Source organism: Arachis stenosperma, chromosome 2, assembly GCF_014773155.1.
Source record: "Arachis stenosperma cultivar V10309 chromosome 2, arast.V10309.gnm1.PFL2, whole genome shotgun sequence".
In the NCBI taxonomy this organism is placed as follows: domain Eukaryota; kingdom Viridiplantae; phylum Streptophyta; class Magnoliopsida; order Fabales; family Fabaceae; genus Arachis; species Arachis stenosperma.
In genome coordinates this window covers 4711719-4733647 of record NC_080378.1, presented here as the reverse complement: position 1 = coordinate 4733647, position 21929 = coordinate 4711719, and the positions used below count along the sequence as shown (strand labels likewise).

The 21929-nt window shown below is 36.6% G+C and overlaps 2 protein-coding genes across 2 annotated transcripts; both read left to right on the top strand.

Moving 5' to 3' along the window:
* The first annotated feature begins 3647 nt into the window (after nucleotides 1–3647).
* Nucleotides 3648–11720, top strand: LOC130961694 (putative disease resistance protein At3g14460). The gene is made up of 9 exons (XM_057887676.1): nucleotides 3648–7430; nucleotides 8453–8604; nucleotides 8704–9204; nucleotides 9290–9434; nucleotides 9810–9926; nucleotides 10262–10427; nucleotides 10603–10715; nucleotides 11112–11196; nucleotides 11434–11720. Exon 1 carries the CDS (start codon nucleotides 3878–3880, stop codon nucleotides 7424–7426), a length of 3549 nt encoding a protein of 1182 aa, XP_057743659.1. The 5' UTR covers nucleotides 3648–3877; the 3' UTR covers nucleotides 7427–7430; nucleotides 8453–8604; nucleotides 8704–9204; nucleotides 9290–9434; nucleotides 9810–9926; nucleotides 10262–10427; nucleotides 10603–10715; nucleotides 11112–11196; nucleotides 11434–11720.
* A 3634-nt stretch (nucleotides 11721–15354) lies between these two features.
* LOC130962410 (putative disease resistance RPP13-like protein 1) lies at nucleotides 15355–18737 on the top strand. Its single transcript, XM_057888628.1, has 2 exons — nucleotides 15355–18585; nucleotides 18654–18737. The coding sequence occupies exons 1-2, from the start codon at nucleotides 15355–15357 to the stop codon at nucleotides 18735–18737; spliced, it is 3315 nt and encodes a 1104-aa protein (XP_057744611.1).
* The last annotated feature ends 3192 nt before the right edge of the window (nucleotides 18738–21929 follow it).

Below are 21929 nucleotides of genomic sequence, written 5' to 3'. Positions count from 1 at the left end.
AACAAGGACAAGACAGATTAAATGGTGGCATAATAGAACATGAAAGCTAGAGCAGAATCAAGGAAAAAGGCTGGACCGGGATAATGACAGGAACAGTTCAGCTCCGGTGGCAACGACGACTTGGTTCAGGTACATCCAAACGGCGACAGGAACAACGCAGCAGCGGACGTCCCCCCTTGGCGTTTCTTGGCGGCAAAGGCACGGCGGCCATAGCAGCAGCAGCAGCGGAGTTCCAACAGCGGCAGAACCTCCCTGTGACCACTTCTCTCTCCACGCGCGTTCTGTTTCTCTCCCGGCGACAGATCTGGCGGCGCGAAACGGAGGCACGAACGGCGGCGATTGTGGCTGGGCTTGACGGCGACGACCCTTCCCGTGGCGGCTCTGGGTAGAACGGCGCGTCTTCCCTCTGTTTGCAAACCTCCATGGACGGCAACCATGAAGAACTCGACGGTGACGACGGCGACACGAGACGGTGACGCCTCTTTCTCCTTGCGCGACTCTCTCTCCCTCGGTTCTGGCCTTCCTCGCGATGACACCACGGCGGCGATGGTGGCAGTGACGCCCACCGGCGCCACCTCCCTTCCTTCCTCTTCTCTTCCCTCTCCGGTTCTCCCCCTGTTCTCTTTTCCCTTTCTGTTCTTTTGTTCTGCTGTTGGAAGGGGTAAGGGTGGCTAGGGTTTTGGCGAGTGTGTGAGGGAGTGTGTTATGTCAAGGTTAGGGTTAGAATTTTGGTTTGGAAAGAAAAAAAAAGAGAAGGGTATTATTGGGATTTTACATCTTCATTCTGTAAATTTGCCGAAATGTCTTCAACAGGCTTCTCGTCTATGAACACATTTGTCTGCTGTTGTGATCTCTTGGCCATTATAGAATCTAGCCTATATCTTGCAAACATGTAAGCTCTCTTGCGAGAGATTTTCTTGTTTCCCTGAAACTTGGATGCAAGCCCTGGTATATAAATTGAATACCACGTGAGTATAACATTGATCAAGGACAAGGAAGCTAACTAAGACTCTTAATAATCCTCCTAATGCATATGTATCTAATCATTTGCAAATCACAATTATCGCACGTGATTGCAATGTAAAGCCATTCATCAAAAAAATAGTGAAACAAATATATACTTCATGCAACATTTTATTACCAAGTCAAGGTATATTGAAAAGACATTGCTGATTTGATATTAGGTAAACAGCATCAGTAACACATACCTGAATAATATCCAATTTCAGCAGGAGCTTCATTATATTCTCTCCAAGTGCAATCCTCTGCTTCTCATCATTTTGTAGATCAGAAGAGTGCTCAAACGCTTGAAATAGAAGCTTTGACATTAGTCAACTCCTTATTGACTTCTCTGCTACAATACAGAGAATGATAGACAATATATATAGCAACTAACCTATTGCTAACTACCATTTTCATTCTCTTCACTAATAAAGACATCACTGAATTCTTTGCTGCCGGTTCAAGAGTAAGACAGGCTGCTCCCGCCATGAATCGGTGACATAATATTGATCCCATTCTCATGAGTTTAGCGTGTATGCATGTCAGTTAGTTAATAAGAGGAAAGATATCTTACTTGTAATTAAATTTCAAACATATCCACATCCATCCTAAGGTGTAATGCAAGTTTATGATTAGCTTGATTTATATGCACTTCATCACAAGATGATGTCTCTGTCTTTTCGACTGATTAATGAAATTAATAATGCATCAGCATTTACTAATATGGTTTAAAATTAAATAATTTTATTTTTTAATAAAAATAGTACCCTCATTTGTATTCTAGTATTTTTTTTGTGCAGCACACACATTTAAATCTAGTATATTATAAATTAAAGCAAAGTTGCCGCAGCACATAAAACATAACTCAGACGATCCTCCAGACCAGTAGCGAAGAAAGAAGTAATTAATGGAAAGTTGCAAAGGAGAATTCACGCAGTGATGCTTCGATGGTGTGTCTTTGACCACTTAATACCATTCTTCCAACTTTCCATGTATATGCTTAGCTGGTGTTCATGTATGTCTTCTTCATATCAACATCAAGAAACATTCAAAGGCTATCCATCCCTAATCACTCAACTACCATTGCCATTGCCATTGCCATCGTCATCAAATATCTGCCAAGCTGCTATATCATATGCATAAATAAATACATATTTTTGTTCCAAAAAATACACAATTTTTTAATTCACATACATAAATCCAATTTGGTTTCTGAAAATACTCATGATTAGGAGTTATAATATTATGTGATCCAAAATTATTTTTCTTATATGAGTACATCGGAAGTGCATTATTAGTTTATTGTTGTGTTCATTTAGTAGAGATGACAGCCAAATGACTCGGAGAAGCAATGATGTTTGAAGAAGAAGAGCTCAAAACTAAGACAAGACAACAAAGTTGCTGAAGTTGTTTGACATCTTCACCGTGATTGCATGGCTGCATTTGTCAAGTTCTTAACACTGGAGTATGAAAATGGATAAAGTTTTTAGAAACAGGCACTGTTATAAATGTCATGTTAGACTGCTTGCATTACACCCTTTGAGTACGGCCTCTCACCAAACCTTGTGTTAATGCGAGATGCAATGCACCAACTGCCCTTTTTCTTTTCAAATAATTCACTCCCGTTATTTTTCAGTGTATCTTGATATAAATTTCAAACATATTATATCATTAATATATCAAATTTCCAAATTGATAGATATTCTTGGAAAAAAAGTGTAGTTAGTTTCTTAAATTAAATAAGTAAAATAAAGCTTAAGATGATGTAGTTAGTTACCGGTGAGGCTGTGAGTAAAGATTGTATCAACTTTACAGTGATTCAGCTTATTGGCTGTTACTTGTTTGAAAAATTAAATTGTCTCAATGCATCATGTAATTTTTTTTGGTGACTGAAATAAATTAAACAAAGAAAAACAAAACAAATAAAACAAGGAACTGCTTAAATAGAGGGGCAGTCCTGTTTAAGACTACTCTTAAACTCCTCCCAAGATGAAAGAAGCTCCACATGCGAAAGTTGTAACTTCATCGTCATCTTTGCCATAGTATCTGCCACCGTGTTTGCATCTCTCATAATCAAACGAAACTCAACACGCCAATTCCAATGCATGATATCTCTTATTTTGAGCACCAATGGATCAATAAACCTAAAACCATCTTGAGTAACAAGATTAAATGCTTCCACACAATTCGTCTTACAAATAACATCTCGTTGATCCACGTCCCAAGCTAAGAGATATCCTCTCCAAATAGCAAACAATTCTCCTTGAAGAATACTATTACTCTCAATCATTCCCAAACACCCCCTTTGCCAGCTCCCATTACAATCTCTAATAACACAAGCAAAACCAACACTATCACCCGAATTAAATTAAATTAAAACAAAAAAAATAAATTGTCTCAATGCATCATGTAATTTAAAACGAAGTAAATAGGCATTTTAACAAAAAAAAAATCAGAAATTGGTAATGTTGACAAAAAAAAAAGTTTGAAACCTTCCTCAAGTTGTAATTTTAATTCTTGGAATCAAAAACACAAAAGTGACAGTTCCCAAAAAGCTACGACGTTGAAGGCAATGACTAAATGAAGTAAAGAGCAAAGCCAGCTATTTGAAAACTCTGTTTCATCCATCAAAGAAGAATATAAAAATGAAGTAAAGAGCAAAGCCAGCTACGAACTCCACTGCTTAGAATTATTTTATGTTACCTCGGAGATCCATAGCACGTGATGCCAACGTCTCTTTGCTGAATGAACTAACCCTCGTGAATAGTGAATACCTTGCAGCATTATTGCAATATTGCTCTCTCTTCCTTACATTCTCAAAATCCAATCACGTACGCACTGATTTATTTGCTGTTGTTGTGATCTGTATCATATCATGGCTGAAACACTTGTTGTTGGAGCTTTAGTTTCTGGCTTCGCCAACGTTGTTCTTGACAGGCTCATTTCACCTGAGTTTGTCAACTTGGTGGTGGGCAAGAAGCTGGATCGGAAGTTGGTTGAGAGGCTGAGGACTGCTATCTTGGCTGCCAAAGCTCTGGTTGCTGACGCTGAGCAGAAGCAGTTTGGAAACGAACTCGTGAGGGAGTGGCTTGATAGTCTCAAAGATGCTCTCTACACTGCTGATGACTTGCTGGACCGTGTCTTCATCAAAGCTCAAATTCGCAACAAGGTACGCATTCGTCTTCCTCACTTCCTTGATTTGCCTCATAGGAAGTCTAATAGGGAGATGATGACTAAGATAGAAGATGTGGTTGAAAGAATAGTAGATCTTGAGAAACGCAAAGATACCCTTGGTCTCAAAGAGATTCCAACGGGAAGCTCTTCATGGAGACCTCCTTCCACTTCTCTTGTGAAGGGGAATGTGTTTGGCAGGGACGGTGACCAACAGGCACTAATCAAGATGCTCAATGACAACAATCATCATAACTTGTCCGTCATCTCTATTGTTGGTATGGGCGGTGTTGGTAAAACTACTTTAGCACAATGGCTCTACAACAATAAGGATTTGATGGACGGGGTTGATCTGAAAGCATGGATTTGTGTTTCTGAAAATTTTGATGTTGTTGAGACTACAAAGAATGTTATAAAGGGGATCTCTTCGGGTGTTTGTAGTCTTGACAGCTTTGATTTACTTCAACAAGATTTGAAGAAAAAACTGTCAGAAAAGAAGTTCTTCATTGTTTTGGACGATGTTTGGAGTGAAGATGCTGACAAGTGGAATGGTTTTATCACCCCTTTTCAACATGGGACAAAGGGAAGCACTATTCTCCTAACTACCCGCAAGGTAAATGTTGCTCAAATAGTCCAACACTATAACTCTTACACCCTCAATCAACTGTCAGATGATTATTGTTGGTCTATTTTTGCGGAGAATGCATCCTTTCCTGAATCAAATGGGAGCTCAGAACTGGAAGGAATAGGTAGAAAGATTGTCGAAAGGTGTGATGGCTTGCCGTTAGCTGCAGAAACACTTGGACGCTTGTTGCGCTCAGAGCGTCGTGTTGAAGAATGGAATAAAATACTATCGAGTGACATTTGGGAATTTTCTGTGGCAAATTGCAAGATTGTTCCTGCATTGTTATTGAGTTACCATCATCTGCCTACTCATTTAAAAGGTTGTTTTGTTTATTGTTCATTGTATCCCAAAGATTATCAAATTGATAAGGATGAATTAATCTTGCTATGGATGGCTGAAGATCTTTTGCGGCCTCCAAAGAGGGGAGAGACTTTAGAAGAAGTTGGTTGCGAGTGTTTTGATGACTTGGCTTCAAGACTATTTTTCAAGCAGGTCCAGAACGATGACTTGGCAACTTTTCTTGCTGGAGATCTTTATTGTAGATTCTCAGAACTTGGTGAAATGGAAGAGATGAGTATTCTAACTCGACATTTGTCATACGATCATTCAATCTCTGAGAAAACATGCTCCTCTAATAAAATAGAATCTTTGAGGACATTATTGTATATCAATCATGGTCATGGAGCTCGTTTCTGGAAAGCACACAGAATGTTACCATGTGATTTATTGTCAAAGAATAAATACTTGAGAGTTTTGTCCTTTAGTAGACTCGATATATTTCCTGATCCAATAGATAAATTGATCCACCTGCGCTATTTGGATCTCTCTACAAATGTTGTTCAGACATTGCCCGAGTCAATATGCAATTTGTGTAATTTACAAACATTAAAGTTAAAAGATTGTTCAAGGCTGACTATGCTGCCCAATGGCATGTATAAGCTTGTGAATTTGCGGCATCTTGATATAAGGGGTACTCCTCTGAAAGAAATGCCAAAAGGAATGGGCAAATTAAAACAGTTGCAAACTTTAAGCAAGTTTGTGGTGGGAAAGCAAGAAGACAATAGAATCCAAGAGTTAGGAGGGCTTTTAAATCTTCATGGATCACTTGTGATTCACAAATTGCAAAATGTGGTTGATGCCAATGAGGCAAGAAGTGCAAGGATAATAGATAAGAAGCACATTGACGAGTTATATTTGGAATGGTCTTCAAATGATTATATGGTTTCAGATGCACAAAATGAAAGAGATATACTCCACAGCTTGCAACCACACACTGACTTGAAAGAGTTGATAATTTGGGGTTACAAGGGTACAATGTTCCCAGATTGGTTGGGGCATTGTTCCTACAACAATATAACAAGTGTATCTCTATGCTATTGTAAGAATTGCTGCATGTTGCCTTCACTTGGACAGCTGCCATCCCTGAAGTCCCTCCGCGTTGAAAGGTTTGATGAGCTGAAGAGCATTGGCAAGGAGTTTTACAAGAACGAAGGCCATCAACATTCTTCGCCTATTGCACCGTTTCCCTCACTGGAGACATTGGAATTTCATGTTATGACATGTTGGGAGGAGTGGCACTTACCTGACTCAGAAGCCTTTCCTCAGCTTAAGAGGCTTGAAATAAGAGAGTGTCGAATGTTAAAGGGAGATATGGTTAATCAGGTATTAATGAGAATCGTTTCTTCCTCATCGGATGTTTCCAAAGTGTGCAAACTGGAAATACGAGAAGATGATGAAGAATGGGTTAAAGAGATGACACTTGATGGGGATAGGTTATTAATCAGTGGATTTGAATATGTGATGGAGTATGCATTGAAGGCAAGGATCATCCACCATCTAACTTCCCTCCAAATACATGAAAGTCATGATTCACTGAGCTCATTGTCGTTGGATGCCTTTCCCAATCTCGAGAATCTCGATATAAGATGGGGTTCAAATCTGGAATCAGTTTCAATATCCGAGCCACCACACGCTGCTCTTCGACGTCTCTCCATCGATGACGGTGACAAATTTGTGTCATTTCCGGAAGAAGGACTGGCTACACCCAATTTGACTCATCTCCATGTTAGCTGGTGCTCGAAGTTGGAGGCATTGCCACGTGACATGAGTACTCTTCTCCCAAATTTAGAGTCTCTCGACATACAAGGTTGCCCAAACATTTGCAGGTTGCCAGAGGGAGGTTTGCCGGCTAACCTGAAAGAGCTTAGGGTAGGAGATTGCGAGAAACAAGTGAGGGATCTATCATGGTTGGGCAACTTGGACAACCTCACTCATCTCACCATTTCTGGTTATGGATGTGAGAGCATAAAGTCATACCCAGAGGTGGGTTCGCTGCCTCGCCTTCCCTCCCTTACCACTCTTGAGATACGCTCGTTTCATAATCTGGAGACATTGGACTGCAACGAGCTTCTCCGCCTCACCTCCCTCCAACAACTACACATTTCATGGTGTCATAAGCTGGAGAATATTGCAGGAGAAAAGCTGCCTCCCTCTCTCTTACTACTTCAAATTGACTACTGTCATTTGCTGGGCAAACACCGCAAGAACAACCATCAACAAATTTGGTCCAAAATTTCCCACATCCCCTCAATTAAAGTCGATGGAAATTTTCTGAGTAGAGATTTCTGAGCAGGTAATTCCCTAACATTCATGTTTGTCATGCTACCACGATTGAATTCACACATGCATTAACTAGTTGAACTCATATGCCAACAGCAACATTTGCATTCTTTTCTTTCATTTTATCGGGAAAGCTCTCGGTTTTCAGTTGTAGTTAAAGAAATATCCTTTAGTACTCTCAGAAACAGTCTCTGCTATATGTAATACTTGTTAACTCTCATATGTTTCAAAAGAAAATCACATTTAAAGAGGATGATAACAATTACCATCAAACAAAAATCGAAACACAGGGAATATCCTTTTTTCCATCCAACATTTGAGATTTTTTTTTATATATATTAAACAAATGGATGAATTAAATTTACTTTTTTTAATGTTTTTTACTATCTTCTGCAGCTAGCATGAGTACATATCAAGATGTAATCCTATACATTGGCTATATATCTTCATTTAGTTCTAAGTTCTAAGTTCATTTGAGGTGGTAATTAAGCTGGATTAAGGTGTTGGGAACCAGATACTGTGTTTTCTGATTTTGGCTTAATGTTATTGAAAAGTAAGGACATGATGGAGAAAGTTAGAGTAGTGGCACTTATTATTGAAAAGCTTTTGTTGTTCTACGTATATTTTTCTATTCCTCTATATAATTTTATGTTTGCTATTTTGCACAGAGAAAAAGTAAATGATAGCTTGATTTGTGGAAAGAATTCACAGACTTAGCTGTTGTGTTGCAAGATTCTTGTAGGACAGTAAAAGGCATGAGGTGTATAAGATTTCAAAATAGAAGAATCAAGTTATTTCTGTGTAATCATTTTTTTACCATAGATTGAATCATTAGATAAAATTAATAGTATTAGATGCCTATAATGAGGTAATTCTAATACCAAGAGAACATGTTCTGTACATATATTAAGCTGCAGTGGAATTCAAATTATTCAAGAAGAAGCATTGTGATAGAATTGAGTGTGTTATGTATATTGAAATATTTTTCTTTATAACTTGGTAGTATTATGACCATATCTTCATCATGCTTCACAGATTTGGCCTCTAATGTTACTTCTTCATCAAGCAATCCCACTGGAATCTTCAAGTTTTGTTTCCCCATCATCCTTCACAAATTCAGTTGTAGCTTCATGTAGCACTTCCACTGGAATCTCTTTTAGTGCATAGATGCGTGATGAATCTACCATGTGAGAAATCTTGTTTTTTTTTTTCCTCTAACACTCATTTCTCTCTCACGTGAATGTGCAAGAGTGAGTGAGTGACATAATGTTTACATATACGTTCAGCAGCACAGTTTAGAATCGCATCATGTAAGAATGAACAATGGGATGAAGAGAATCTAGAAAGAAAGGTGATCGGGACTACTACCCTTCAGATGCTGTTGATATGGTTTCAGATGATGATTTGCGTAGTCCTCTGATTTTGGCTCGTGGCAGTAGTATGTTCAACAATCATGGCGAGGGTCCGGTGATGGCAAAGGCAGGAATTGGTGGTGGCTGCTAGCTGGCTTTGGAAATGGTCAGAAAAAGGAGGAGGATTTAAGAGAGTTTATTTCCATCATGAGGGATCTCGACATGGATCTCTTGTCTCGAGTTCAAGGTGAAGGTGAAGGTGTTCATGCTGCTGGCTTGGTTAGCTAACCTGCTCTTTATTCCAAGCAAACAGTTGGATCCACAATGGTTCATCCATCTCAGGCTGCTTCAAAAGATCCAATTTGGAAAGATCTCACTGAACCTGGTGTTAAGCATGCATTGATTGTTGGGATTGGGATACAAATTCTTCAGCAGGTAGTTTATATATATTTTCATGTTGTTTCAATTCTCTTTCGGCACCAAATGGCCATCAAATTCTAAACATTTAACATCTCTGCAGTTTGCAGGGATAAATGGGGTTCTGTATTACACTCCTCAAATTCTTCTTAAAGATGTTGGCATTAGCTCCAAATCTAATCAGTGATGTCACAACCTTGTTGATGCTACCAAGTATAGCTTTAGCTCATGGATATCTTTGGAAGAAGGTACGCTTTTTCTTCTTCTTTTTTTCTCTTTGCTTTGGTTATATTAGTCTTTCCATGAAAACAAAGTAACACTTTAACATTTTGTATTTATTGAAGCAAATGGTAGCCTTCCCACGTTTCCAGTATGTGATAGGACATAGACAAAGCAGTTAACTGAATTTTTGTATTTCTGTTATCATTACAACGACATGCTGGAGTTGCCAAAATTTAACCCTTCAAATTGTCCACTGGACTTAGCTAAATACTTGCATCATGAAATGGAAGGTTTAATTATGTTTTAGGAATTTTTTTTTGGAAAAAAGTATACTTTTTAAGCATCTTCTATTTGCTTTTATTTGTTCTCTACTTGTCACAAACAGATTCCTTGATGTGCAGGCAACTACTACTCAACACGATTCCTGCGTTGATCGTCTTGCTTATGCTGTTGTTTGCAAAGACATGATGGAGAAAGTTGGAGTGGCAGTTATTATTGCAAAGCTTTTGTTGTTGTTGGTATTTTTCTCTATTCTCTCAAATTTTATTTTTTCTGTTTGGAGCAGTGAGAAAATAAATGATAGCTTGATTTGTGGAAAGATAGCTGTTATAAAATGTTGTTTCCAATGATAACAGAGTCAACTGTTGTGTTGCAAGATTCATATATATGGGACAGTAAAAGGAATCAGAAGGATCAAGTTATTGATGTATAATCTTTTTTTACCAAAGATTGAATCATTTTTTAAAATTAATAGTATTAGATGCCTATAATAAGCTATTTCTAATACTAAGAAAAGGTTCTGTAATAATAACTTTTCTTCCTTTCTGGTTTTGGCCACGTTGTTATCAAACAGATTTCCCAAGGTGATGAAGGTATGTAGCTAATGCAGTCAAGATTCAAAGATTAGGCTCTCCACATTTGAAGATGACAATCATGTATCTGAAATGATCATTATGAGAAGGTGAAGTTGTTTAGTGATGCCATCAGCAGAATTTCATTCCTATCAACTTCACTCAATGGTGCGTGCAGTTTGTGCATATATCAAACCAATGGGTGTCATTTCTTTTCACCGTTGACTCTAAAATCAAACCAATATCCAACATTTGTGTTCATGAGATTTTCACATAATTGTGTTGTTGTTTTTGTGATGACAGACACCTTAAGTCTTGAAATGTTTTTTAATTTGTGTTTCAGGAGATACATTGGGAACAGGAAGTACATTTGAGGTTTAGTACCCAACCATATCTAAATTATCTTTATTCAATCCGAAGTTCATTAGAAGAGGTGCTCTGTAATTTCAGCTTCAGGTTGGTATAGTTACTCCTTTCCTCCTTACAATTTACTTTCTTTATTTTTGTTGGAGTAAGAAAAAAAGATGATGATAGCTTGGTTTGAGAAGGAATTAATTATATGTAGTTCAGGGAAAGGTGGTGTTTCTACCTTTCCCATTTTTTAATGTATATGCTAAACTAAATGCACTATAAATATCAACTTAATTTTGGTTCTTTAACTGCTGCCAAAGCTGTTACAGTCCCAAAACTGCAATTCAGTGGTGGAGCTTGTACATTTAAACAAAAAGATGTAAAATTTCTAATGCATTCAAGTTTATTATATGAATTTATAAATACATCTGTAATGTCTTATTCATTAATAAAATCTGTTTTTAAAGACAATCATGATAAACTTTCTCCTTGTTGAAAAAGTTATTAGGTCTAAACTTTGAGTGTTTGATGGCTTGTGGATTCTGCTGGGAATGTCAAGCTTACTAGCTCTGCATTTCAAAACTATGTGAGTTCTTTATTAAACTACAAATCTAGTCTAATAAATTGATTGCTTTTTGTTCAAACATTTCATGAAGAGGATCATACTTTTACTAAACTGATAATTGAATTTTACAATTTTGTGATCATACTCGAATAATATGCACTTTAGTATGGATTAATTTTGACGTAATAGACCTCAATTTTCATTACCATACTGTTACTGGAATCATAATTTTATTTTCTTTTTGGGTTGATTATGCAGTCACTATAAATCTGCAGTTGGGGAGCGATTCAATGTTGGATTGAGCTAAAATTTTAATAGCAAGTTCTGGGTGTACCTTTTCATGCTGAATGGTTGGGCAATTAAGATTTGGAGGGTGAGATATGGCTTGTGCGCGCAAAGTAGCTGTGGTTTTGTAAATTTTTCATGTTTTTGGTTCACATATATATGCATTGGAGCTTGGTTGTTTTGACTTACTGTAAGCATGATTTGTGCACTTATTTGAGATTCTCTTGTATCCTTACTTGATTACAGTGATACTTCTTGTTTAGTCTGAACGACCCGTGGTTTTTACCTCTCACGTTGAGAGAGTTTTCCACGTTAAAATTTTAGTGTCTTGTCCCTATTTTTATTTTTCTGGTTTCTGCTATTCGATCGCTACCGCTGTTTTGTGTTATATGCCAATTATTCTCTCAAGCAGCTATTCCAATTGATGAGGTATTTGCCAAATCAATGTTTTTCTGTTTCTAAAATTGGAAAGTTTTGCCTTCTAACTTGTAATATTTGAAATTTGTGTGCTTTTGCAACAGAAAAGGTATTTCTCTTCCAAAAGAAAAGAAAGAAAGAAAGTACTTACACAATTTTATATTAGACACTATCTATGTATTCATGAGATTTCATATTAAAAAGGCAACGTGGGATGCAATGAATAAATATAATAATTATTACCTCAGAGGATTCCTATTTGCTAGGAACAAACATTGAACTATAGTTGAGATAAATTCTAGAAAGAATCAGAGAACAAGAAAATTTTGTGAAGTAAAAATGAAATGAATTCAAGCTCTTTAGAGTTTACAGTTGAGGTTTACCAACTTGATAGCTAATTCTCTTTTGGGTGTATAACTAATTTTGCTAAAATATATTATCAATTGTATTTTATCAGATTTTTAACGGGGGACTCGAAAAGTTATGGAAGTATCAAATAGTAAAGATAACGTCATTGGTGATTCAAAATTTATTATCAACTGTTAAGCTTGTCATGCTCTGTGACTCTGATGTCAAAAGCTTTAGTGTCCAAGTTTTTCTGCTTCTAAAAGAATCATAAAGATTTGATGCGTCTACATCTCGATTCATAACCCCTTTAATGTGGTCTGTTTGAATAAAAATCAAGTATGACACAAGTTTGAAGAGAGCACGTTTTTTTGTGTAGGTGGCTACCATGCTTGTGGATTCTGCTGGATTATCAAGCTTGCTACCTTTGCTATGAAAATCTTGAGAGTTCTTAAACAATTATGGATAGCTTACTATTGAAACAATTTTGTGATCATATTCTTGTTGACTTGGTGTGTTCAAAGATTCATGCAGAAGAAATCCATAAAAATAAGAATTTGCTTTCAAAAGTAAAAGCTATTGCTGTTGAATTGTTTTCTGTTGATTAAAACATGCACTTATTTGACAGTTATAGATTAAATAAATAGTAGATGCATATACTTACTCTTTCTAATTTGTGCTGCCATGTGCTTATACTGTGGTTTAGCTGATATAATAATTAAGATGTTCTTTTCAAGCATAATTTGGATTCCTTTGAATTTTAGGCATTTTATCATGCTCTAACTAGTTAATGTCAGCAACCATTAAAATGTGCACCGGGCAGCCTCTATGACAATGGCAAGTTGATGAGCATGTAAGGACTTCTTGTAAAATATTCTTGTATCATTTGACATTATGTCAGCCTCAAACTACCACTGTGGTAAACTGGTAATGTTATTTTCATCAATCTGATTTTGTGTTGCGAACCAAATCGGGACCATTACTGGGATTCATACTGGCTTATTTGGCAGCCTGCTATAATGTTGGCTGAACTCTAGTTATATATATTCAACAACAAAATGGTGAACCTTTTAAGCACCTTCTATTTGATCTTATTTGTTGTTGTGTACTTGTCAAAAACAGATTCCTTGATGTGCAGGCAACTAGGCTTCAACATGATTCCTGTGTTGATAGACTCACTTATGCTTTTGGTCGTTGAAAACACAGTAGAGTTCCTATATCCGTTGTGGTTTACTTCTGCTGCTTCAAGATGGCTTATGCACCAAATCCAAACATACTCTGCTCTGAGATTTTTCCAACGAGGGTGTGCGGCATCTGCATCACTGAATTCTTTGCTGTCTGTGCAAGAATAAGATAGGCTGCTTCTGCCAAGAGTCTGTGCCATAATATTCAGGTATTTGCCAAGTCAATATTTTGTGTGTTTAAAATTGGAAAGTTTTGCTTTCTAACTTGTAATATTTGGAATTTGTATGCTTTTGTAATAGAAAAAGTAATTCTTTTCTAAAAAAGAAAAAAGAAAGAAAGAATGAAAGAAAGTACTTGTACAATTTTATATGAGACACTATCTATGTTATTCATAAAAGTTCATATGAATGAATATAGTAATTATTTCTTTAGAGGATTCCTATTTGCTAGGAAGTATTTCTTAAGAAGTATCTTGTAGAAAAGATTAATCCAGAGGCTAGAAACAAACACATCGAACTATAGTTGAGAGAATAAGGAGTTTCTGAAGTAAAAATGAAATGAATTTAAGCTCCCTAGAACATTATAACTAACTATGAATCTAACTCTCTCTTAGGTCTATAAATATATTTGCCAAAATATATTATGAATTGTATTTTATCAGATTTTCAACACACGACTTGAAAAATGATATGGAAAGTAGGAAACGGTAAAGATACCAACTAATAATATATATATCAACTTGAATTTTAGCATTCTTGAATCTCGAACATTATATTTTTCTAACATATCATATCTAAGTTGTTTTCTTTTTTTTTTAAACCACTAATAATATCATCTATTAAGTCTTTTAGTCCTTAGAGTGGATATATATATATATAAGGAACTTCTATATTCCTCTGCAATTAAACATTAGATTTGCTGTGATGCATTATTGTTTCATTTCTTTTTTTTTTTCCTGTTTGATTTTGTTTGTTCATTACATATAATATATAAAGATAAGGATCGTAAGATATAATTTATAAAGATAAGGGATTTATTCATGAAAATTAGATAAAAATTTCACTCATTTTTATTTTGTTATTAATTTGTCGCCTAATGGACAAATATCTTGACAACTCTATACGAACTTGTATGATAGAGTGTAATTTTTTTACGATAATACTAGAGAGACAAAAAAAAGTGAGAACTAACCTTATTTAGTATTCATTAATTATTGCAACAATTAATGAAGACTAAATAAGGTAAGTTCTGGCTGTTTTTGACAAAAAAAAATTTGGTACCAAATATTTTTTATTTTTTTATTAATTAAATTCTCTTTTCACTTAGTTTTTTTGGTATATATGCCATGCCATTATTATGAAAAGTATTATTGGTTAACCAAACCATACCATTTGTAATTTCAGTCTTATCAAATACCTTGTATCTCATTTTTTAACACAGTAGTTCAATGCAGGAAGCATAATCTTATATATAATCCCGCATCACCACTGTTGAGTTTTCCATTATCTTCAGTAACATGATCTACCTCTTTTGACAATGCTGTGTCTTCATTGTTAATACCGGTTACTTGTGCAGCAAGTTCCTTTTCATTCTCAGCTTGTTCCTCTTGCTGTGTTAACTTCTTTTTTTTGCGCGGTTTTAGATGATCCTACTTTAGATTATATAGTTAATTAATTTCCATAAAGGCTAGTTTCCGAGTTTGCTTTTTGAATACTTTGTTTGATCCTTCAAAGAAGAATATGAAAAAGAAGTAAAGAGAAAACCCAGTATTGCACTCCACGCGATGCCAAAGTCCTTTTGCTGAGGAATCTCTATGTTTGTATCTCGCTATATGCCCATTATTGCTGAATACCTTGCAAGCATTATTACAATATTGCTCTCTCTTTGTTACATTCTGAAATTCCAATTACGCATTGATTAATTTCCTGCTGTTGTGATCATCACATCATGGCTGGAGCACTTGTTGCCGGAGCTTTTCTATCTGGCTTCATCAACGTTGTTTTTGATAGGCTCATTTCACGTGAGTTTGTCAACTTGGTGGTGGGTAAAAAGCTGAACCGACAGTTGGTTGAGAGGCTGCAGACTTCTCTCTTGGCTGCTGAAGCTCTGGTCGCCGACGCGGAGCAGAAACAGTTTGGAAACGAACTTGTGAGGAAATGGCTTGATAGTCTCAGGGATGCTCTCTACACTGCTGATGACTTGCTGGACCGTGTCTTAATCAGAGCTGAAATTCGCAAGAAGGTACGCATTCGTCTTCCTCGCTTCCTTAATTTGTATAATAGGAAGATGGCCACTAAGATAAAAGATGTGGTAAAAAGAATAGAAGATCTTGAGAAACGCAAAGATAGCCTTGGTCTCAAACAGATTCCAACGGGAAGCTCCTCATGGAGACCTCCATCCACTTCTCTTGTGAAGGGGAATGTGTTCGGCAGGGATGCTGACCAACAGGCACTGATCAAGATGCTCAATGACAACAATCATCATAACTTGTCCGTCATCTCTATTGTTGGTATGGGCGGTGTTGGTAAAACTACTTTAGCACAATGCCTGTACAACAACAAGGATTTGATGGATGGAGTTGATTTGAAAGCATGGATTTGTGTTTCTGAAAATTTTGATATTGTTGAGACTACAAAAAATGTTATAAAGGGGATCTCTTCGGGTGTTTGTAGTCATGACAGCTTTGATTTACTTCAACAAGATTTGAAGAAAAAACTCTCTGAAAAGAAGTTCTTCATTGTTTTGGACGATGTTTGGAGTGAAGATTCTGACAAGTGGAATAGTTTTATCGTCCCTTTTCAACATGGGAGAAAAGGAAGCACTATTCTTCTAACTACCCGCAAGGAAAATGTCGGTCCGACCGTCCAAAATTATAGCTCTTACTCTCTCAAGGGGCTGTCAAATGATTCTTGTTGGTCTATTTTTGCTTACAATGCATCCTTTCCTGAATCAAACGGGAGCTCAGAACTGGAAGGAATAGGTAGAAAGATTGCTGAGAGGTGTGATGGCTTGCCATTAGCTGCAGAAACACTTGGACGCTTGTTGCGCTCAAAGCATGATGCTGGGGAATGGAATAAAATACTATCTAGTGATATTTGGCAATTTCCTTTGACAGACAGTAAGATCATTCCTGCGTTGTTAATAAGCTACTATCATCTGCCTGCTCATTTAAAACGTTGCTTTGTTTATTGTTCATTGTATCCCAAAGATTATAAACTTGATAAAGATGAATTAATCTTATTGTGGATGGCTGAAGATCTTTTACAACCACCAAGGAGGGGACAGACTCTAGAAGAAGTTGGTTGCGAGTGTTTTGATGGCTTGGTTTCAAGACTATTCTTCAAGCAGGTCGACGATGTCGAGAAGTATTTTGTGATGCATGATCTCATGCATGACTTGGCAACTTTTCTTGCTGGAGATCTTTATTGTAGATTTGGTGTAAAAGAAGATATGAGTATTCTAACTCGTCATTTGTCATACAATCATTCAATCCCTGAGAAAACATGCTCCTCTAGTAAAATAGAATCTTTGAGGACATTATTGTATATCAATGATGGATCTTATATCGAGAAAGCACCCGCAACGTTACCACGTGACATATTGTCAAAGAATAAATACTTGAGAGTTTTGTCCTTTGGTAGACTCGATATATTTCCTGATTCAATAGATAAATTGATCCACCTGCGCTATTTGGATCTTTCTTGGAGTAATATTGAGGTATTGTCCGAGTCATTGTGCAAGTTGTATAATTTACAAACTTTAAAGTTAGAAGATTGTTCAATGCTGACTATGCTACCCAATGGCATGTATAAGCTTGTGAATTTGCGGCATCTTGATATAAGGGGTACTCCTCTAAAAGAAATGCCAAAAGGAATGGGCAAATTAAAACAGTTGCACATTTTAAGCAAGTTTGTGGTGGGAAAGCAAGAAGACAATGGAATGGAAGAGTTAGGAGGGCTTTTAAATATTCATGGATCACTTGAGATTGAGAAATTGGAGAATGTGGTTGATGCCAATGAGGCAAGGAGTGCAAGGATAATAGATAAGAAGCACATTGAGGAGTTATTGTTGGAATGGTCTTCAGGTGATGATATAGTTTCAAACACACATACTGATGAACAAGATATACTCCAGGGCTTGCAGCCGCACCATGGCTTGAAAGTGTTGAGAATCAAGGGATACAAAGGTAAAATGTTTCCAGATTGGTTGGGGCGTTGTTCCTACAGCAATATGACACAGGTATCTCTAGAGTATTGCAGGAATTGCTACATGCTGCCTTCACTTGGACAGCTGCCATCTCTTAAGTCCCTAAGCATTCAAGGTTTTCATCAGCTGAAGAGCATTGGCATGGAGTTTTACATGAATGAAGGTGATCAACATTCTTTGCCTAGTGCACCGTTTCCCTCACTGGAGAGTTTGGAATTCTGGGATATGGCATGTTGGGAGGAGTGGCACTTACCTGACTCAGAAGCCTTTCCTCAGCTTAAGAGGCTTCTAATAACAGAGTGTCCAATGTTAAAGGGAGATATGGTTAATCAGGTATTAATGAGAATCGTTTCTTCCTCATCGGATGTTTCCAAAGTGCGCCAACTGGAAATACGAGAAGTTTATACAGAATCGGATAAATGGATGAGGCTTAATGGGGATAGTTTATCAATTAGTGGATTTGAATGTGTGGCGGAGTGTGCATTTAAGGCAAGGATCATCCACCATCTAACTTCCCTCCAAGAAATACATTTCTTGTGGTGTTCATCTGTTGTATCCTTGGGGGACAATTGTTTACCCAAATCTTTGCAAAAGCTCAGAATATATAGGTGCAGCCAAATTGAATTACTCCTGCAACAACAGAAATATGATTTGGTAGATCTACAGATAGAAGAGAGCTGTGATTCACTGACCTCATTGTCGTTGGATGCCTTTCCCAATCTCCAAAATCTCCAGATATACTGGTGTTGGAATCTGGAATCAGTTTCAATGTCAGAGCCACCACACGCTGCTCTTCAACATCTCAGCATCACAAGTTGCAACAGGTTGGAGGCATTGCCACGTGGCATGAGTACTCTTCTCCCAAATTTACAGTCTCTCGACATACGAGGTTGCCCAAACATTTGCAGGTTGCCAGAGGGAGGTTTGCCGGCTAACCTGAAAGAGCTTAGTGTAGGAGAATGCGAGGAACAAGTGAGGGGTGTATCATGGTTGGGCAACTTGGACAACCTCACTCATCTCGTGATTGTTGGTGATGGCAGGGAGAGCAGAATAAAGTCATACCCAGAGGTGGGTTGGCTGCCTCGCCTTCCCTCCCTTACCACTCTAGATATCCGAGAGTTTGATAATCTGGAGACATTGGAGTGCAACGAGCTTCTCCGCCTCACCTCCCTCCAACAACTACACATTTCAAACTGTCCAAAGCTGAAGAATATGGAAGGAGAAAAGCTGCCTTCCTCCCTCCAACAATTACACATTTCATGGTGTGAGACTCTGGAGAATATTGCAGGAGAAAAGCTGCCTCCCTCTCTCTTACTACTTCAACTTTACGGCTGTGGTTTGCTGGGCGAACACTGCAAGAACAAGCATCAACAAGTTTGGTCCAAAATTTCCCACATCCCCACCATTATAGTTGATTTCTACGAAATTTTCTGAGTAGATATTTCTGAGCAGGTAATTCTCTAACCTTCTTGTTTGTCATGGTACCACAATGAAATTCACATATGCATAAATTTCCTTTTCCTTCAAGTCAATTTTTTTTCTCTTTCATTAAACAACATTAACCACTTGAACTCATATGCCAACTGGAAATTTTGCATTCTTTTCTTTCAATTGTCTGGAAAGCTCTCAGTTTGCAGTTGTAGTTAAAGAAATATCCTTTCTTACTCTGGGAAACAGTCATTGTTATCTGTAATACTTGTTAACTCTCATATTTTATTCAAAAAATCGCATTTTTTTGTATCTAACAGTTGGGTGTTTATTTTTAAACAAATGGATGTATCAAATTTAATATTTTTACAATCTTCTGCAGGTAGCTTGTGCACATATCGAGATGTAATCCTATACATTGGCTATACATCATTTAATTCTAAGTTCATTTGAGGTGGTAATTAAGCTCGATTGATGAATTGGGAAACAGAAACTTTGTGTTTTCTGATTTTGGCTTCAAGTTATTGAAAAGCAAAGACATGATGGAAAAGCTTTGGTTGTTGTTGGTATATTTTTCTATTCCTCTCTATAATTTTCTTTTTCGCTTTTCGCAGAGAGAAAAAATAAATCATAACTTTATTTGTGGAAACAAAAGAGTTACAGAATTTTGTTTCTGTCTTTGTCAATTCTTGATGATCATAGAGTTAGCCGTTGTTGCAAGATTCATGTAGGATAGTGAAAGGAATCAGCATGCATAAGGTGTATAAGTTTTTTTCTCATAGATTGAATCTTACATAAAATAAATAGTAGTAGATGCGTATAATAAGCTATTTCTAATACTAAGAAAAGGTTCTGTAATAATAACTATTTCTTCCTTTTGGATTTGGACACGATATCAAACAGATTTTCCAAGGTGATGAAGGTATGTAGCTAACGCAGTCAAGATTCAAAGAATTTGCTTTCCATATTTGAAGATGATAATCATGTACCTGAAGTAGTCGAAGAAGTTGTAGTGATGCCATCAGCAACACTTCCGTTCCTATCAACGTTACTCAATGGTGTGTGCAGTTTGTACCCAATGGATCTCATTTTCTTTCACTGATGACTCTAAAATCAAACCAATGATCCAACTCATGAGGTTTTCACATAATTGTTTGTGTGGTTTCTGTGATGACAAACACTTTAAGTCTTAGAAATATTTTTTAATTTGTGTTTCAGGAAGTACGTATTGCCATATCTAAATTATCTTCATTCAATCCAAAGTTCATCAAAAGAGGTGCTCTGTTATTTTAGCTTCAGGTTGGTTTTGTTACTCCTTTCCTCCGTACAATTTACTTTTCCTATTTTTGTTGGAGTAAGAAAAAAAGATGATAATAGCTTGGTTTGAGGAGGAGTTGTATGTAGTTCAGGGAAGGTGGTGTTTCTACCTTTCTTATTTTTTAATGTATATGCTAGACTAAATGTACTATAAATAATTCAATATCAACTTAATTTTGGTTCTTTAACTGCTGCCAAAGCTGTTACAATGCCAAAACCTCAAATCATTGGTGGAGCTTGTAAATTTAAACAAAAAGATGTAGCATTTATAATGCATTCAAGTTTATTACATGAATTTATAAAGACATCTGTAATGTCGTTATTCATTAATAAATTCTGTTATCAAAGACAATCTTGATAAACTTTCTTCTCGTTGAAGAAAATATTAGGTCGGGGATTTGAGTGTTTGATTGCTTGTGGATTCTGCTGGGAGTGTCAAGCTTACTAGCTCCTCTTTTGAAAATTATGTGAGTTCTTAACCTACACGTCTAGTCTAATAATTGATTTTTTTTTTGTTCAAACATTTCATGAAGATGATCATACTTTTACTAAATTGATAATTTAAGTTTTACAATTTTGTGATCATACTCAAATAATATGCACTTCGGTATGGATTAATTTGATGTAATGGACCTCGATTTTCATTACCATATTGTTACTAGAATGATAATTTTTTTTCTTCTTTTTGGATTGATTATGCAGTCACTATAAATCTGCAGTTGGGAAGTGGTTCAATGGTGGTTTGGGCTGAAATTTCGATAGCAAGTTCTAGATGTAATTTTTCGTTCGGAATGGTTGGAGGATTAAGATAAGATTTGGAGGGTGAGATATGGCTTGCGTGCACAAAATAGCTCTGGTTTTGTAAACTTTTCATGTTTTTGGTTCACATTTATATGCTGTGGTGCTTGATTGTTTTGACTTAATGTAAGCATTTGATTTGTTTACTTATTTGAGATTCTCTTGTATCCTTACTTAATTATAGTGGTTTTCCACATTAAGAGGGTTTTCCATGTTAAAATTTTGGTCTCTTGTTTCTATTTTTATTTATTTTTTTTACTTCTGTTATTCAATCACTGTCACTGTTTTGTATATTGTTATCCCAATTATTCTCTCAAGCAGCTATTCCAATTGATGAGGCATTTGCCAAATCAATGTGTTCTGTTTTTGAGTTCCTCTTCTTTCTCTTCTGGTTGATCCTTCACATGTTCTTCATTCTGTAAATTTGCCGAAATGTCTTCAACAGTCTTCTCGTCTATGAACACATTCGTCTGCTGTATATCTTGCAAACATGTAAGCTCTCTTGCCAGAGATTTTCTTGTTTCCCTGAAACTTGGATGCAAGCCCTGGTATATAACATTGATCAAGGACAAGGAAGCTAACTAAGACTCTTAATAATCCTCCTAATGGATATGTATCTAATCATTTGCAAATTATCGCACGTGATTGCAATGTAAAGCCATTGATCAAAAAAATAGTGAAACAAATACATACTTCATGCAACATTTTATTACCAAGTCAAGGTATATTGAAAAGACATTGCTGATTTGATATTAGGTAAACAAGGAATGCTA